This window comes from Nerophis lumbriciformis, linkage group LG20 (genome assembly GCF_033978685.3).
Source record: "Nerophis lumbriciformis linkage group LG20, RoL_Nlum_v2.1, whole genome shotgun sequence".
In the NCBI taxonomy this organism is placed as follows: domain Eukaryota; kingdom Metazoa; phylum Chordata; class Actinopteri; order Syngnathiformes; family Syngnathidae; genus Nerophis; species Nerophis lumbriciformis.
In genome coordinates, this window is record NC_084567.2 from 24,950,001 (window position 1) to 24,967,824 (window position 17,824).

Sequence of the window (17,824 nt, forward strand, 5' to 3'; positions counted from 1 at the left end):
TCTGTGGTATGGGGGTGCATTAGTGCCCAAGACATGGGTAACTTACACATCTGTGAAGGCGCCATTAATGCTGAAAGGTACATACAGGTTTTGAAGCAACATATGTTGCCATCCAAGCAACGTTACCATGGACGCCCCTGCTTATTTCAGCAAGACAATGCCAAGCCACATGTTACATCAACGTGGCATCATAGTAAAAGAGTGCAGGTACTAGACTGGCCTGCCTGTAGTCCAGACCTGTCTCCCATTGAAAATGTGTGGCGCATTATGAAGCCTAAAATACCACAACGGAGACCCCGGACTTTTGAACAACTTAAGCTGTACATCAAGCAAGAATGGGAAATAATTCCACCTGAGAAGCTTCAAAAATGTGTCTCCTCAGTTCCCAAACGTTTACTGAGTGTTGTTAAAAGGAAAGACCATGTAACGCAGTGGTGAACATGCCCTTTCCCAACTAATTTGGCACGTGTTGCAGCCATGAAATTCTAAGTTAATTATTATTTGCAAAAAAAAAATAAAGTTTATGAGTTTGAACATCAAATATGTTGTCTTTGTAGTGCATTCAATTGAATATGGGTTGAAAAGGATTTGCAAATCATTGTATTTCGTTTATATTTACATATAACACAATTTCCCAACTCATATGGAAACGGGGTTTGTAGATGGATGGGTAAATTGAGAGCTTCGCCTTCTGGTTCAGCTCTCTCGTCATCACCAGACTGATGCAGACTCTCCATCATCGCAGACGCCGCACCAAGTTGCCGGTCTATACTATCAGCCATCAAGACCCCAAGGTAATTGAACTCCTTCACCTACGACACCTTTTCCGATCAAGAATGAGAATCAGCATCTCCATGTCCATACATGGAGATGCTGATTCTCATCCCAGTCGCAAACTTATCCTGTGAGAGCTAAGGATCAAAGTCAGATTACTCAGAAGGACCACATTATAAGCAAAAAGCAGGTCCTACAGCCACTAAACCGGACCCATTGACTGCGCCAAGAAATTCTGTCCGTAAAAATGTTTTGAACAGAATCGGTGACAAAGGGCAGCCCTGGCAAAGTGCAAACCTTGGTGGAAACCGGTCCGACTTACTGCTGGCTATGAAACCAAAATCAGGCGGTCCGATACCTCATATTTCAGATGTCAGTGTCACTGACAGTTTGGTTATGTTCAGGTTTTTCCTATGTGTTTGTGTTTTATTTCCTGTCAGCGCTCTTACTTTGTTTCCATTTCCTGCACGTCTCCCTGAGCGCTCGTGTCCCTCACCTGTCCCTAATTGGCAGCCTGGCACACCTGGAGGCAATTGCCAATCGGGCTACTATTTATACCTGCCTCGCCCTCCAGTCAGTGCTTGAGGATTGCTAGCTGTTTGTTGTCTCCAGTTTTCCTTGAATCCTGTATCCTGTTGCCTGTTCCCTGCTTTCCTGATATCCTGTCTCTTGGTTCGTGTTTTTCCTTAATTTTTGGCAATAAAATCATGTTTTCCTGCATCAAGCCTGCCATCTGTGCATCTTGGGTTTCATCACCAACAATTCCTGACACCCGGATCAGCATGTTGGCTATAAAGTTGATATTTCTGTGCAAGTTTAAAAGTACAACATTAAAAACTAGGCTACACATACAAAAAACCCACTACTGTGTTAATTTTGTATAATGTCCACCGTGACACATTTTTTATAACAGCCTAATGAGCAGCATCGTTACATTATAATTCAATATTTTTGAATGAAACCAATCGTTAATGTCTTCAATGTTAAAATAGCTAAAGCCGCACTTAAAATCCAATGGCTAAATTAGAGCCAAAAAATAGGTATACGCTACATAATCCGATTAGTCGAGTAATCGTTAAGATAGTCAATGGAAAGTCGACCATCAAAATAATCGTTAAATGCAGCCCTAATACACTCACCTGAGCTATGAACTGATGTCTGTCGAGGATAAAGGGCGCAGGGTTTCTCCATAATAGTTTGTAGTGGTTGCATTTTGACATCAGTGCTATCACCCTTACGGTCCAGCTGAAGGGTGGGGTCCACATCGCCGATAGAGACGGATTTAGTTGTACTGGAAGGCATGTTGATAAAACCATTAAACTATCAATAATGTCAATATTTACTGTGGGTTTGTGTAGAAAGAAAGAGAAGCATACATTTTAAAGCATGGATCGCCGGACAGAAGCAACATCCCAATTGTCACCTATGAAAAGATGACATGCATGACAAAGTGAACGTGTAAATCAGTCTTAAATGTTTGTATCTGCCCCACCTTGAGAATTGAGTTGTCCTGACGGGTGTGTTTGGTGTCGTAACCCTCCAGGATGCAGCAGCGAACTGTAGAGCCTGAACCCGCAAATTCTGCAATGTTGAGATCAGCAAAACCCAGCTGGGCGCAGTACAGCAAACATGAGGAATAAACAGACCATTCAAGGTGGAACGATGAACATATTAAAGTTAAGACTATTGTATCTTCATTTGTTCTCATCTGAAACAGGAGGCTGTTTTTCTTCTCAAAAAGGGGTCATATGCAAAACACACTTCTAGTACCTGTTTGGCATCCCCAAAAGTCACCATTTTTTAATGTATTATTTTTAATCTAGAAATTTGATGTCAAACCATGGAGGCGTGGCAGAGATTTTTATATAACAATTGGGCTTTCTTCAAAACGAGAAGTTTGGAATATGATACAATTGTATTTGTGACGTAAACCGGAAGACACCTGTGCGAGTCTCCCATTTTTATTTTTCGTAATGTGATTGTAGTCCAAACAAGAATATGTCCAATGCTTTGTTATTATTAAGCAACACAATTTTACAACACAAACCTCCAGCCCTATTTAAAGAAGTGCCTGCTTAAGGGGGCCTATTGTGCAAAACCAACTTTTCTTACCAATTGTTACCTTTTTTGTTCATTTGGGATCTGCATACAGTAATCAAACCATGCCTTTATTCATACTTCCTTCAAACGTGTTGTTAGGAATTTCACCGACTTGTGATGTTTTTGTAATTGGTGGTGTCAGTGGATATCTCCATATATGGTAAAGTTGTACCCAAAAAACTTGACGCGAGTCCGCCAGTGAAGTCCAATGTTGTAAGACTACAATTTTAAGTTCTTTCTTTTTCTCTATCGCCTTGTAGTGGGGCAGACTGTCTCGTATTATAAGCTCATACAAGGTATCATATAGTTCTAACTTACCGTAAATTCTGGACTATAAGCCGCTACTTTATTCCTACACTTTGCACCCCGCAGCTTATAAAACGGTGCGGCTAATTTATGGATTTTTCTTCGTTGATGGCCATAATTCAAATAGGTTTTAAAAAGGTCTTATTGTTTGTAGCATTCGCCATCTTTTGGACAAGTTCGCTTACTGCCCTTTGTTTAGAGCAGTGGTTCTTAACCTGTGTTCGATCGAACCCTAAGGGTTCGGGGAGTCGGCCTCAGGGGTTCGGCGGAGGTCAAAACACACCCGACTCATCGTGTAAATACAAACTTCTCCCTATCGGCGTATTACGGATACAGCAACAGCTGACTGGTTTGCAGGTGTGTAATTTGTTGTGAGTTTATGCACTGTGTTGGTTTTGTTCTTTGAACAAGGTGATGTTCATGCACGGTTCATTTTATGCACCAGTAAAAAAACATGGTAACACTTTAGTATGGGGAACATATTCACCATTAATTAGTTGCTTATTAACATGCAAATTAGTAACATATTGGCTCTTAACTAGTCATTATTAAGTACTTATTAATGCCTTATTTGGCATGGCCTTATTATAACCCTAACCCTCTAACGCTGACCCCTCCCGTAGTGTCCAAATAATTATAAATTAAGTCTTTATTACTTAGAATATGTTCCCCATACTAAAGTGTTACTAAAAACTGATAACTTTGTCTTGAATTTGAAATTAAAAAAACATTTTATTTTTCACTAAAGAAGGGTTCGGTGAATGCGCATATGAAACTGGTGGGGTTCGGTACCTCCAACAAGGTTAAGAACCACTGGTTTAGAGCTTTCAGCTGGAAGTACAAGTGGCGTTCCGTCTTCTAGTCGTCCATAGCGTTCTTACTCATATGTATTTTTCATGTATCACTCCAAGCAATTTTTGTAAGTTTTACAAAATAACTAACAAATATTACCTACTAAACCGTCCAATGTGTGATGTCTGTTGGAGTGTTAATGCATATTTGTATGCACTATCGTAATGTAATGAAGTCAGTGTTGTTAGTTTTAGCTAATATGGCATTCTTTTTGTATGGTTTCAGTTTCCTAAATTCACCAAAACGTCACCGTGGACTTATTGAATCGGTTTAGCAAAATGGAGAGCTAGCCTCCGCAGCTAGTGGGTCCATGACAATGACTTCTGTTTTGTTTGATCATCCGTTTTACTGCCGGGTTACAGACACTGTTTGAAAACAATTAAGGTGTGTAAATAAACATCTACAAAATCTCTGTGTAAATAACTAATTTCATAACGTATATATCTGCGGCTTATAGCCCAGTGCGGCTAATATATGGAAAAATAGTATTTTATTCAAAAGTTTTGTAGGTCCGGCTTATATACCAGTGAGCTCTATGGTCCGAAAAATACAGTATATCTGTCAGTAGACATATGAAAGCGCAAAAAACTACAACATGGTTGACAGGGCGAAGAAGCAGTCGAAGTAGAGCTCACTCTTGCAGAGCCTTGCTTGTGGAAGCCCCTGTTTATGTACGTGATCGAAAGACTTTTGCTGGAGTGAGACCAACGCAGTAACATTTACCTGTGACCTTTTTTTTAAAAATAAATCTTGCTCAATCTTTCAGAAGACCCGACCTCTGACTGTTCAATAAAAGAATGCAGGTAGGGTCTTTAACATAGGCTTTACTCTTGCTGCGGGCCAGAACCTGGCTCATAAATGTACGATTGGATGCTAATATTTTCCGCTCATTGTAATTGAAAGTAGCATATAGTACAAACATAGCTGACGGGCAGAGATGCAGTCACGGTCAGCTGGAGGAAATGAGGCATCGAAAGGTTAATTTGCATCTAACACAGTGTTCTTAACCTTGTTGGAGGTACCAAACCCCATCAGTTTCATATGCGCATTCACCGAACCCTCCTTTTTTCCAAATTCAAGACACAGGTATTAGGTTTTTGGTAACACTTTAGTATGGGGAACATATTCTAAGTAACACAGACTTAATTTAGAGTTTTTTGGACACTAGGGGAACATATTCTATGTAACAAAGACTTAATTTAGAGTTATTTGGTTAGGGTTAGGGTTCTGGTTACGGTTAGAGGGTTAGGGCCAGGGTTAGAGGGTTAGGGTTATAATAAGGTCATGCCGAATAAGGCATTAATAAGTACTTAATAATGACTAGTTAAGAGCCAATATGTTACTAATTTGCATGTTAATAAGCAACTAATTAATGGTGAATATGTTCCCCATACTAAAGTGTTACCATGTTTTTTTACTGGTGCACAAAATGAACCGTGCATGAACATCACCTTGTTCGAACAACAAAACCTACACAGTGCATAAAATCACAACAAATTACACACCTGCAAATCAGTCAGCTGTTGCCGTATCCGTAATACGCCGATAAGGAGAAGTTTTTATTTACACGATGAGTCAGGTGTGTTTTGACCTCCGCCGAACCCCTGATACCGACTCACCGAACCCCTAGGGTTCGATCGAACCTAGGTTAAGAACCACTGATCTAACAAGACCCGCCTCTCAAAACGACTCATAATCAGAAACAGTTAGAAAGCGGCTTAAAGATGGGTCAGTAAAGCAAAATGTATGCACAATTTTGACCAAAGCACCACTAAAGCACCACCATTACATGTTATGTAGACCACAATGGTGTGCTTTAAATGTACAGTCGTGGTCAAAAGTTTACATACACTTGTGAAGAACATAATGTCATGGCTGGGTCAAAATCTGCTGGGTCAAAAGTATACATACAGCAATGTTAATATTTGGTTACATGTCCCTTGGCAAGTTTCACTGCAATAAGGCGCTTTTGGTAGCCATCCAAACGCTTCTGGCAAGCTTTTGGTTGAATTTTTGACCACTACTCTTGACAAAATTGGTGCAGTTCAGCTAAATTTGTTGTTTTTTTGACATGGACTTGTTTCTTCAGCAATGTCCACATGTTCTCAATGGGGTTTATTCTTGTCCATGTGATCAGCAGCAAACTTTAGACGAGCCTTAAGGTGTCGCTTCTGGAGCAAGGGCTTCCTTCTTGCATGGTGGCCTCTCAGTCCATGGCGATGCAAAACACGCTTGACTGCGGACACTGACACCTGTGTTTTCCATTGCAGACCTGCAATGGTGGTTCTCGGTTGACTCTTGATCATCCTGACCAATTTTCTCTCAATTTTTTTCCTGATCGTGGCAGTGACAAAACTGTGCCATGCCCTTTATACTTATGAAAAATTGTCTGCACAGTTGCTCTTGGGCCCTTAAGCTGCTTTGAAATGGCTCCAAGTGACTTTCCTGACTTGATCAAAACAATGAATCGTTTTTTCATATCTGTGCTGAGTTCCTTTGACTTTCCCATTGTCGCATTTGTAACCGGGTTTAATGACTGCATCACATGAGCCCTATTTAAATGCGCGCTCAGAGAAGTCAACAGGTGTCGTCAATCCTAATCACTCACATGAAGTTAAGAGGCCATGCCATGAAGCTAATTTAATTTGATTGTAACTTTTCTACATCACCAAAATTGATAATGTATGTTGCTGTATGTATACTTTTGACCCAGCAGATTTGTTCACATTTTCAGTAGACCCATAATAAATTCATGAAAGAACCAAACTTCATGAATGTTTTTTGTGACGAACAAGTATGTGCTCCAATCACTCTAATCACAAAAAAAGAGTTGTAGAAATTATTAGAAAGTCAAGACAGCAATGACATTATGTCCTTCACAAGTGTATGTAAACTTTTGACCACGACTGTACATAAAATTTCATGATATGACTCCTTTGATCTTTTTGTTATCCTTTGGATTTTGTATTATTCTCTCCATGTGGATAACATCAATATTTGTATCAATCAATGAACATGAGAAAGCAGTCTCAACATTTTAACCTGTTTTTTTGAGCAATTGAGCAGTGTAACCATAAAGTTAAACACATTACTTTGATATAGAACATTTCTGGTTGTCAGTTGTAAAATACATTGGTTACATCATATTGGTATTGATTGTTGACTGTGGTGTCTCACATGCCTCTATAATAAATGTGTTGAATGGCTGCTATTTAACCTTGCCTTTTACCATCACAGACATTGTAATCATATCATATCAAAATGAGAGAATAAAAAGGCACTGAAATTTTATGAAGCTTAACTATACCAGGAAACTATATTACCTTTGTGAAGGTTTTTCCTCCTTTGAGCTCCTGTAAAGAATAAAACAGTAAATTATGGAATAGTAATTCATCACACTTTAAAATTTTGATTAATCATGATTAATCACAGGTTATTACCAGCTTGCATAATTTAAATCAACTTAAAAAAAGAGCCGAATATTGGACACAAATGCAATTTTATAGAAAGAATGTAATACAGCAGTATTTTTTTAAACTTGATAACAGTTTTATCTTAAGTCCTGTCTAGGTGACTTTTGGATTTACATTTGCAATATGTGCGATCAAAATAAATTGTGTGATTAAAATGTGTATATGCATGATTAATGCACTTTTTTTTTTTGATTGACTACATGAGTCAACTTATTTTTGACAACCCTAATAAACGTATATATATATATATATATATATATATATATATATATATATACTGTATATATATATATATATATATATATATATATATATATATATATATACTGTATATATATATATATATATATATATATATATATGTATACTGTATATATATATATATATATATATATATACCGTATATTACCAAATAAACGCCCTTGTGCAAATAACCGCCCATGTCCTAATAGCCGCCCGGGGTCTGACCCCATTTTGTGAATTAACCGCCTCTTCCTAATAACCGCCCATGTCCAAATAGCCGCCCATGGGCTGTTATTTGCATAATTTAGATTAAAATCATATTGATTTCATTAAGCCCAATATATAAGCTAAAACGAAAAGCAAAGGTGCAGTAATTCTGGTAATTACCGGTACGGTAACAGCAGACGTTACGTGGGGATTCTGGGTAATCAACATATTGCAATGGGTCACCGCATATAGCGTAACACACACTCAACGACAACAACAAACTCACGAGGAAAAGTTTCAGCGTGGCAAGCAACAGTAGCAGTGAGTTGAATGAACAGGATACCGGTACACCACAACTGATGGACGGGAATACTTTGAGGGGGAAGAAGAACAGAAAGTTTGACCTAAAGTTCAAGCTAGCGGTTGTGAAGTATGCGGAGCAGAATTCTTGTTTGGCAGCGGCCAGGCAGTTTAAAGTTGACCCAAAACGTGTACGAGAATGGAAACAAAAAAAGGGAGAACTACTATCTCAGTCAGCAATCGATGGAAAACGGGCTCGCTTATCTGGTGGAGGTAGGAAGAAAGTGAGCGACGAGCTTGATGTTAATTTGTGTCAGTGGATACATCACGTATGCTGCTTTATTTAAAACTTGGAGTACTGTAGCCTTTATTTTATTTAAGTGACAGTATTATTGTTCTGTTTTGATGGTGGGTTTTATACTTGAGTACTTGGTACCATAATTTTATTTTTCCCGGTAGGCTGCTTTATTTAAAAAGTTTATTGATTTTTAGTATTGGTATTCTATTTGACAATTGTTGCACTACTGCCATGTTGAGGCCTTGTTGATGTCTTGTCTTTTGATAGCCTACCTCATGTTGATCTCCTGTTTTTTTGTTTGTATGTTTACAATAGCTTTTACATTTAAAGTTTTTTGTACGAAAAAAAACTACTGGACAGTAACCATTGAAACCAAATAATGGCCTGGTGCAGGCTGGTGCAAAAATAAATAAAAGCCTTGTGCAAATAACCGCCCATGTCCTAATAGCCGCCCGGGGTCTGACCCTATTTTGTGAAATAAACGCCCGGGCTACTATTTGGTAATATACGGTATATATATATATATCAGTGACGTGCAGTCACTAGAGGCAGGTGAGGCCCCGCATCATGGAAAGAAAAAAATGTAAAAAGAATTTTTTTTAATTAAATTGTTATATGTATCCAGTGATTATACTATAAAGTTATTTTCCATTTAACTTCACCCGTTTTAGATTATTTTTATTTAAAATCGCTGAATTTTCACATTTGCCGTTCAAATACTGAGAAGAGACGGTGCGGTGAACAGCAGCCAGTTGAGGCACGTCACTGCGTTGTGCCTCAACATGGATTGCGGACTCGGCTAACTGCTGGCCTGCTGTGCAGTGAGACTGTATTGCTATATGAATTATATCATACATTTCCATAGTTTAGTTAGCTGAGGTATATAATGTACAGTGTATTTTGTTAACAACTGTACTGTATGTGTGTAAAGTATTTCTTGTGCTGAGCGATCATAAAACGGCTGCAAAAGACGCACTGGCTGAGGCTCGCCTCCTGCACCCCCGCCGTAGAATGCACGGCAATCCCTGACGGGAGTGTTGTATCAACTAAAGCCCACACTTAAACTTTCCACGTGCAAGATTGAATCTATTTAAAAAAGTTATTTCATAAGAAGCCAAAAAGTGCAAAAACAATAATGTTCGTGTTGGAGGAGTTGTGAATGACTGCAGGGACACAACATTAGGTACACCTGCAGACTGCAGGTGTACCTAATTCACAACTCCTCCAACACGAACATTATTGTTTTCGCACTTTTTGGCTTCTTATTAAATAACTTTTGTAACCTATTTTTATGGGCTTTCCTCTTTGTGATGTTAAGTTCCTGTTATGCGCTGTTATACAGTATATGCCTTGAGCTCTTATTTTGAAGGCGCTAAGAGCGGAAGTGATGACACGTTGCGGAGGTTTTTGAAAGAAGGTAAATAAAGTGGTCCTCGTGTAAACTGGAGCCTCCGTGTTTGTTATTTTGTAGTTTCATACAGTATAGGCGACATTTATAAACCCTCGGTTACACTTTTTTAAATACATTCAATCTTGCACGTGGAAAGTTGAAGTGAGGGCTTTAGTTGATATAACATTCTCGTCAGGGGTTGCCGTGCATTCTACGGCGGGGGTGTAGGAGGCGAGCCTCAGCCAGTGCGTCCCTGTTACGCGCCCCCGGCAACGGGGGTGGCGGGCAGGTAAGCTGCGCGGGCGGAGCGCGCGGAGTGACCCCTGTTACGAGCCCCCGGCCACGGGGGTGGCGGGCAGGTAAGCTGCTTACCTGCTGCGCGTGACGCCGGCCGCGGCGAAGGCGGACGAGGCGGGGTGTCGTGCGGTGGGCGCGGTGGTGACCCTGGACTTGCGTCTGGCCCTTCTCGCGGTTCACCTCAGCTACGGCTCCCGGTGGGGCCCTCTCGGGGGAAGGGGCCTCGGTCCCGGACCCCGGCGAGGCGTCCCTTCTCCGCTCCGTAAAAGTGTCCATCTCTTTTTTTTATTCTTCTTCTGTTGTGGCATATGCTGCAGGTGCCTGCTCGATTTTCGTATGCGGGTAACATCATTTAACTATGTATATATACTTCCGAATTGGTTTAACTGCCACCCGCCTGAATCTATTTAAAATCTAATTTTTTTTTTATTTCAACCGCCCGCCCGACCCGCGGATAAAATCTTTTTTTTTTTTTTTTATTTCAACCGCCCGAACCGCGGATAATCCGCGGACTCCGCGGTTGTGTCCGCAAACCGCGCATCTCTAATACACACATATATATATATATATATATATATATATATATATATATATATATATATATATATACCTGCGATGAGGTGGCGACTTGTCCAGGGTGTACCCCGCCTTCCGCCCGATTGTAGCTGAGATAGGCTCCAGCGCCCCCCGCGACCCCAAAAAGGGAATAAGCGGTAGAAAATGGATGGATGGGATAGTATATATACTTATATATCCATACATATATAAATATATATGTACATACACACATATACACATATACATATATAGTATATATACATATATATATCCATACATATATAAATATATATGTACATACACACATATACACATATACATATATATCTATATACATGTACATACATATATATCTATATACATGTACATATATATATACATATATATACATACATACATACATACATATACACACAGTATATATCTATATACATGTACATACATATATACATACATACATATACACACAGCATACATATATATATATATATATATATATACATATATATATATATATATAAATATATATATATATATATAGATACACACATACATACATACAGATACACATGTACACAGTATAATATATACACATTTTTACATACATACATACATCCATATACATATACACACAGTACAATATATACACACACACACATATATATATACATACATACATACATATATATATATATATATAAACACCACCATATACATACAAATATACATGTGTACATATATACATGTGTACATATATATATAAATATATATATATACATACATACATATACATGCATATATATACATACATGTATGCATATATACACATATATGAATATATACACATATATGCATATATACACATATATAAACACACATTTACATATACATACATATATGCATATATACACACATATGCATATATACACATATATAAACACACATATACATATATATACACACACATATACATATATATATATATATACATATATATATATATGTATATATATATATATATATATATATATATATATATATATATATATATATATATATATATATATATATGTATATGTATGACAGCTGTCCAACAATTAAAATATTTAATCACAATGATCATATTTTGCTCAAAGTTAACTCAAAATTAATCACGATTAATCGCAGATAAATAAAACTTGGCATTATTAATACCGTATTTTTCGGACTAGAAGTCGCAGTTTTTTTCATAGTTTGGCCCGGGGTGCGACTTATACTCAGGAGCGACTTATGTGTGAAATTATTAACACATTACCGTAAAATATAAAATAATATTATTAAGCTCATTCACGTAAGAGACAAGAAGTATAAGATTTCATCGGATTTAGCGATTAGGAGTGAAAGATTGTTTGGTAAACGTATAGCATGTTCTATATGTTATAGTTATTTGAATGACTCTTACCATAATATGTTACGTTAACATACCAGGCACGTTCTCAGTTGGTTATTTATGCGTCATATAACGTACACTTATTCAGCCTGTTGTTCACTGTTCTTTATTTATTTTAAATTGCCTTTCAAATGTCTATTCTTGGTGTTGGGTTTTATCAAACAAATTTCGCCCAAAAATGCGCCTTATACTCCAGTGCGACTTATATATGTTTTTTTCCTTCTTTATTATGCATTTTCGGCCGGTGCGACTTATACTCCAGAGCGACTTATACTCCGAAAAATACGATAAATGTACCATGGACACATAATTTTCACATTTTTAAAACTATCACTGGACAATATTTTTGCTTTAATGACATGTTAATTAAACATTATGCTTTTTTTAACAACTCAACACAATGTACATAAACCCGCTTTTAAAGACAATTAAAAACAAAATTACCTGCATTACATTGGTGTATCCCTGACATAATTTAAATGCCTGCTGTAGGAACACTTGTATTCAGAGGAGAGGAGATACACATCTGTGTTTACATACCAGTTTCGTGCATTAATAACACAAAATTGTGGATTGTTACGGTCATGGTTTGATTGTCAAAGATATTTGGTAATCCATAATATACCCTTCTCTTTGTCCATTTCTGCTCGCTATTTTTTCCGTTTGTGGCTCAACAGTTACTGAACACGGCTACATTTTCCGATGCTACGGACTAGACCAGGGGTCAGACAGGACGCGTGCACGTGTGTGTCAAAAAAATGTGCCCCGTTAAAAGACATTATAATTATTGTGTTTTTATCGTTTTAACGTTGACAGCTCTAATATAAATATATACTGTATAATGAAGTCATCGTCAGTTCTGGAACCTCCATATCTGTATCTGCATTTATAGCTTAGTACACAAGGGAAGTCTCATGGGAATTTGTAGTTTACCTTGCGGACAGAGACCCTACAGATGCAGGGGTCCAACACTCCAGTGACTGAATTAGCACTCAATTTACACACAAAGGAGAACTTCTTCCCCCATCTGACACAGTAGTGCTGCACTTCCTCCCTATAAACACACACACACACGCACAGGTACACACACTAATTAGAAATTGGCTGCAGAAGGACACATGCTTGACAAATAATTAACATAAACATCTCAAATTGTTTTTGACATGAAAGCTCAGCTGTGGATTATACATCTCATTTACATGTAAGAAATGTACGTAGGAGGAAAAAAAAAACTCATACATATTGCATAAATATGTACTAATATTGCATCTAATGTTTTGGATTCACTGTTGTAAAGATTTTTGTTGAAGTTAACAAAATCTTTACCCTGTCAGAGAGTATATATACACACACTGTGTGTGTGTGTGTGTGTGTATATATATATATATATATATATATATATACATACATATATATATATATATACACATACATACATACATTTTCTACCGCTTGTCCCCTAAAGACATGCACCTTGGGATAGGTTGATTGATAACACTAAATTGGCCCTAGTGTGTGAATGTATAATATATATATATATATACATATATATATATATATATATATATACACATATATATATATATATATATATATATATATATATATATATATATATATATATATATATATATATATATATATATATATATATATATATATATATGTAGATATTAGACTTGGACTTACTTTTATTGTCATTCAAATTTTAACTTTACAGTACAGATAAGAACAAAATTTCATTGCATTAGCTCGTTGTACTGCAGGATAAAAGAGCTATAAGGTGCAATAAGTATATATATATATATATATATATATATATATATACATATATATATATATATATATACAGTATATATGTATACACACATATATACACATATGTATATATACACATATACATACATATATACATACATATATACATACATTATAAATATATGCATACATTACATATACACACATTATACGTATATATACACACATATTATATATATATATATACACATACATACAAACATACATTAATACATATGTATTCATGTATGTGTGTGTGTGTGTGTGTGTGTGTGTGTGTGTGTGTGTGTGTGTGTGTGTGTGTGTGTGTGTGTGTGTGTGTGTGTGTGTGTGTATATATATATAGTATTGTATATATATATTATTGCTACACTCTTGTAAATCGTAATAATTTAATGTTAATAGCTGGTTACACACTAATGCTACGGCATTCCAGCTAGACTTGTGTTAAAGTACTTATTCTTCTGTTATTTCGCTACATTCAAGATAACTTAGCGGTTAGAGTGGCTTCTTGTCTTATTGTGCTATTCTTTAGTTGGTGGGTTTTATGCTTATCTATTCTTCGTTCTGGTGTTTTTCCTGCAGTTTCCCAAAGATGACATGTCCCGCACTACTTTGTTCCACATTAGAACTATATTCTGTACTACTTTGTTAAAAAGTTTTAAATAATCAAATTTGATAAGTTTGTGAATCTATTGAAAATCGGCCACATCTCGATCGTATTGCATTTAAATTTTCCCCAACCATAGAGGGTATATGTTTGGGGTGTCCTGATACAACTATTTAAATTCTGATACGATACCAATATTGGAGCCTTGGGCATTGGCCAATTGCAATCTTGATCAGATACAATATCAAAATGATATACATATTTTTTATTTTGTAGCGTTGAATATTAGAAAAGGCCCTAACAAGTAAAATTACTCGAACAGATCAATGTATGAAAAAGATGAACATATGTCGTGGAATGTCTGTCTAGAACTGACTTATACTGTCTTTCATTAAGTTGAAATGGCTGGTGAAGTTGTAATTGTTTTTTGGCAACACCGAGTGGCCACAATAGTTCATAAAGTTAAGAGGGGGAAAGTTCTGACTTGGAGACTTATATCTGTAAGTAATGTACACCTCTAATTATTGGATACTTGTCTATATAGAAACATGTTGAGTTTTAGACTACAACATTGTTCAATTAAGGACATTTATTACATACAGTATCTCTAGCTTGTGTGCTATTGTGTGCCTAGCTGTTTTAGCTGCTAGATCCTAGTATCTTACCATGTTTACCTTTTGTAAATTACTTGACTAAAATACAAGAAATAGGAGGACATTTAGATGTTAACTGGCTGTCTATCTTTACACAAGTAAACGTGCTGCCGGATTGCTTGTATCAGCGTGCTTGAATCGGACATTTTAGATAAAAGCTGATATAATCCAAATATATCCAAATAAGTTACCCATGCCTTGGGCACTAATACACCCCCATACCGTCACAGATGCTGGCTTTTCAACTTTGCGCCTATAAACAATCTGGATGGTTCTTTTCCTCTTTGGTCCGGAGGACACAACGTCCACAGTTTCCAAAAACAATTTGAAATGTGGACTCGTCAGACCACTTTGCATCAGTCCACCTTAGATGAGCTAGGACCCAGCGAAGCCGGCGGCATTTCTGGGTGTTGTTGATAAATGGCTTTCGCTTTGCATAATAGAGGTTTAACTTGCACTTATAGATATAGCGACCAACTGTAGTTACTGACAGTGGTTTTCTGAAGTGTTCCTGAGCCCATGTGGTGATATCCTTTACACACTGATGTCGGTGTTTGATGTAGTACTGCCTGAGGGACCCAAGGTCACGAGCATCATTCAATGCTACGTGCAGTGATTTCTCCAGATTCTCTGAAACTTTTGATGATATTACGGACCGTATATAGTGAAATCCCTAAATTCCTTGCAATAGCTCGTTGAGAAATGATGTTCTAAAACTGTTCGACAATTTGCTCATGCATTTGTTCACAAAGTGGTGACCCTCGCCCCATCCTTGTTTGGGAATGACTGAGCATTTCATGGAACTGCTTTAATACCCAATCACCTGTTCCCAATTAGCCTGTTTACCTGTGGGATGTTCCAAATAGGTGTTTGATGACCAATCCTCAACTTTCTCAGTCTTTTTTGCCACTTGTGCCAGCTTTTTTGAAACATGTTGCAGGCATCAAATTCTAAATGAGCTAATATTTGCAAAAAATAAAGTTTTCCAGTTCAAACATTAAGTATCTTGTTTTTGCAGTCTAGTCAATTGAATGTAGGTTGAAAAGGATTTGCAAATCATTGTATTCTGTTTTTATTCACGATTTACACAACATGCCAACCTCACTGTTTTGAGTTTTGTACAATAAATGCTATATTATTATATCATTGCACATTGAACAGTAGAAACATTGATTGTTTATTCTGAAAGCACAAGACATATGTGTTCATGTACGTGTATCAAAAATAAAGATTTGGGAAGTTTTGTAGTATGAACAGAGTCTTGTAAGACTTGCATTAGTCCTGGTAGAATTTTAATTTAAAAAATATATATATATGAAAAGGTTGAATATAATTTTCTGCCCATAAAAATGAATGTTGGAGATCCTAACAGATGTTCCTGCATGTTGGAGAATGTTATCACGTTTACTTTCTATAGTAGTAGCATTGGCTTTATAATATTTCATTGATCATGAAGATGATCATCAGGTTCTGATCAAGTATAACCCGCAATCATTAACTGATATTTCCAGCTAAATCATTAGTTTATTTGCACTTCATAAGAAAGAGAGCCAGTGTATCCTGCTGGTGGCCCACAGAGAGACAAGGAACAGTCGAACAGGTTTTGCAACATTTTTTTTTACAACCAAGCATTTCACAATCCCACCATTGTATGGTAGGTATCAGCTACAAGGTAGAGGCTGTGAGGGTACGCATTACATTGCTGGTTGGTTACTACATCCAATACCGTAAACAACATTTAATACAAAATAGGGGGGATTCAAGTATAATTTGCATATTTGGTCAACAAAAGCCGATGCCAAGCCACATCAATTACCACTAAGTTCAAATTTTAAATTGTGAAAATATGAATAGGAAGTGAGATTTTTTCCCCCCGTTTCCATGCCAACGTTGAGTTCAGATGATCTGCATGATCCTACAGGTTTTACTCACACAAGCTTCATGTTTTTAAAATGCTTTAAAAGACAAATTTGGAAACAAAATGGGAACCTGCTGAAATGGGAAGTGTGATCAGACAATGATGAGACATGTTCAAGGCTTGGAAAAAAAAACATGGCTGGAGAATGTAAAGTATTTCAGACAAGACTTTAAAGGTTTACACTTTTTTTTTCTCTAAGCAGATTTGATCAATCTTTGGGAATGTAAATACAAATTTACACATACTGCAAACCAATCTTATCATAAAAAAAATAGATACCTTTTTTTTTTTTATTTACCAAAACCATAAAGTAAAAATGTCTCTAATTTTGAAGTATTCAGTTGAGTTCAGTTTCAGTTTATTTCGAACATGCATACGATACAATGTAATGCATCACATGTTTCCAGTTGTTTCATTACAGCACGTCCGAAAAGAAGTAGGAAGAAACTGAGCTTATTTAATCCTATACCCCTTTTCATACTATAGCAATTTTATCCCATTTCTTCATTCTCTGTAACAGAACAGTGAATAATTACAAAATACACCATAGTAAGTAAACAAATATTAAATACAAAAATTAGATTGAGTATTAGATTGTTTAAAAAGATTACAAGAAAAT

General features: G+C 36.7%; 1 protein-coding gene across 1 annotated transcript in view; it reads right to left on the minus strand.

Annotated features, from left to right (window-relative positions):
• LOC133619556 (early estrogen-induced gene 1 protein-like) overlaps positions 1 to 17,824 on the minus strand; it is a 45,043-nt gene that overhangs the window by 14,011 nt on the left and 13,208 nt on the right. The window contains exons 3-7 of the mRNA XM_061980651.2: positions 13,161 to 13,281; positions 7,356 to 7,385; positions 2,267 to 2,383; positions 2,151 to 2,197; positions 1,914 to 2,065 (exon numbers count right to left, since the gene is read on the minus strand). Coding sequence (XP_061836635.1) covers positions 1,914 to 2,065; positions 2,151 to 2,197; positions 2,267 to 2,383; positions 7,356 to 7,385; positions 13,161 to 13,281 — 467 coding nt within the window. The remainder of the gene's footprint in view (positions 1 to 1,913; positions 2,066 to 2,150; positions 2,198 to 2,266; positions 2,384 to 7,355; positions 7,386 to 13,160; positions 13,282 to 17,824) is intronic.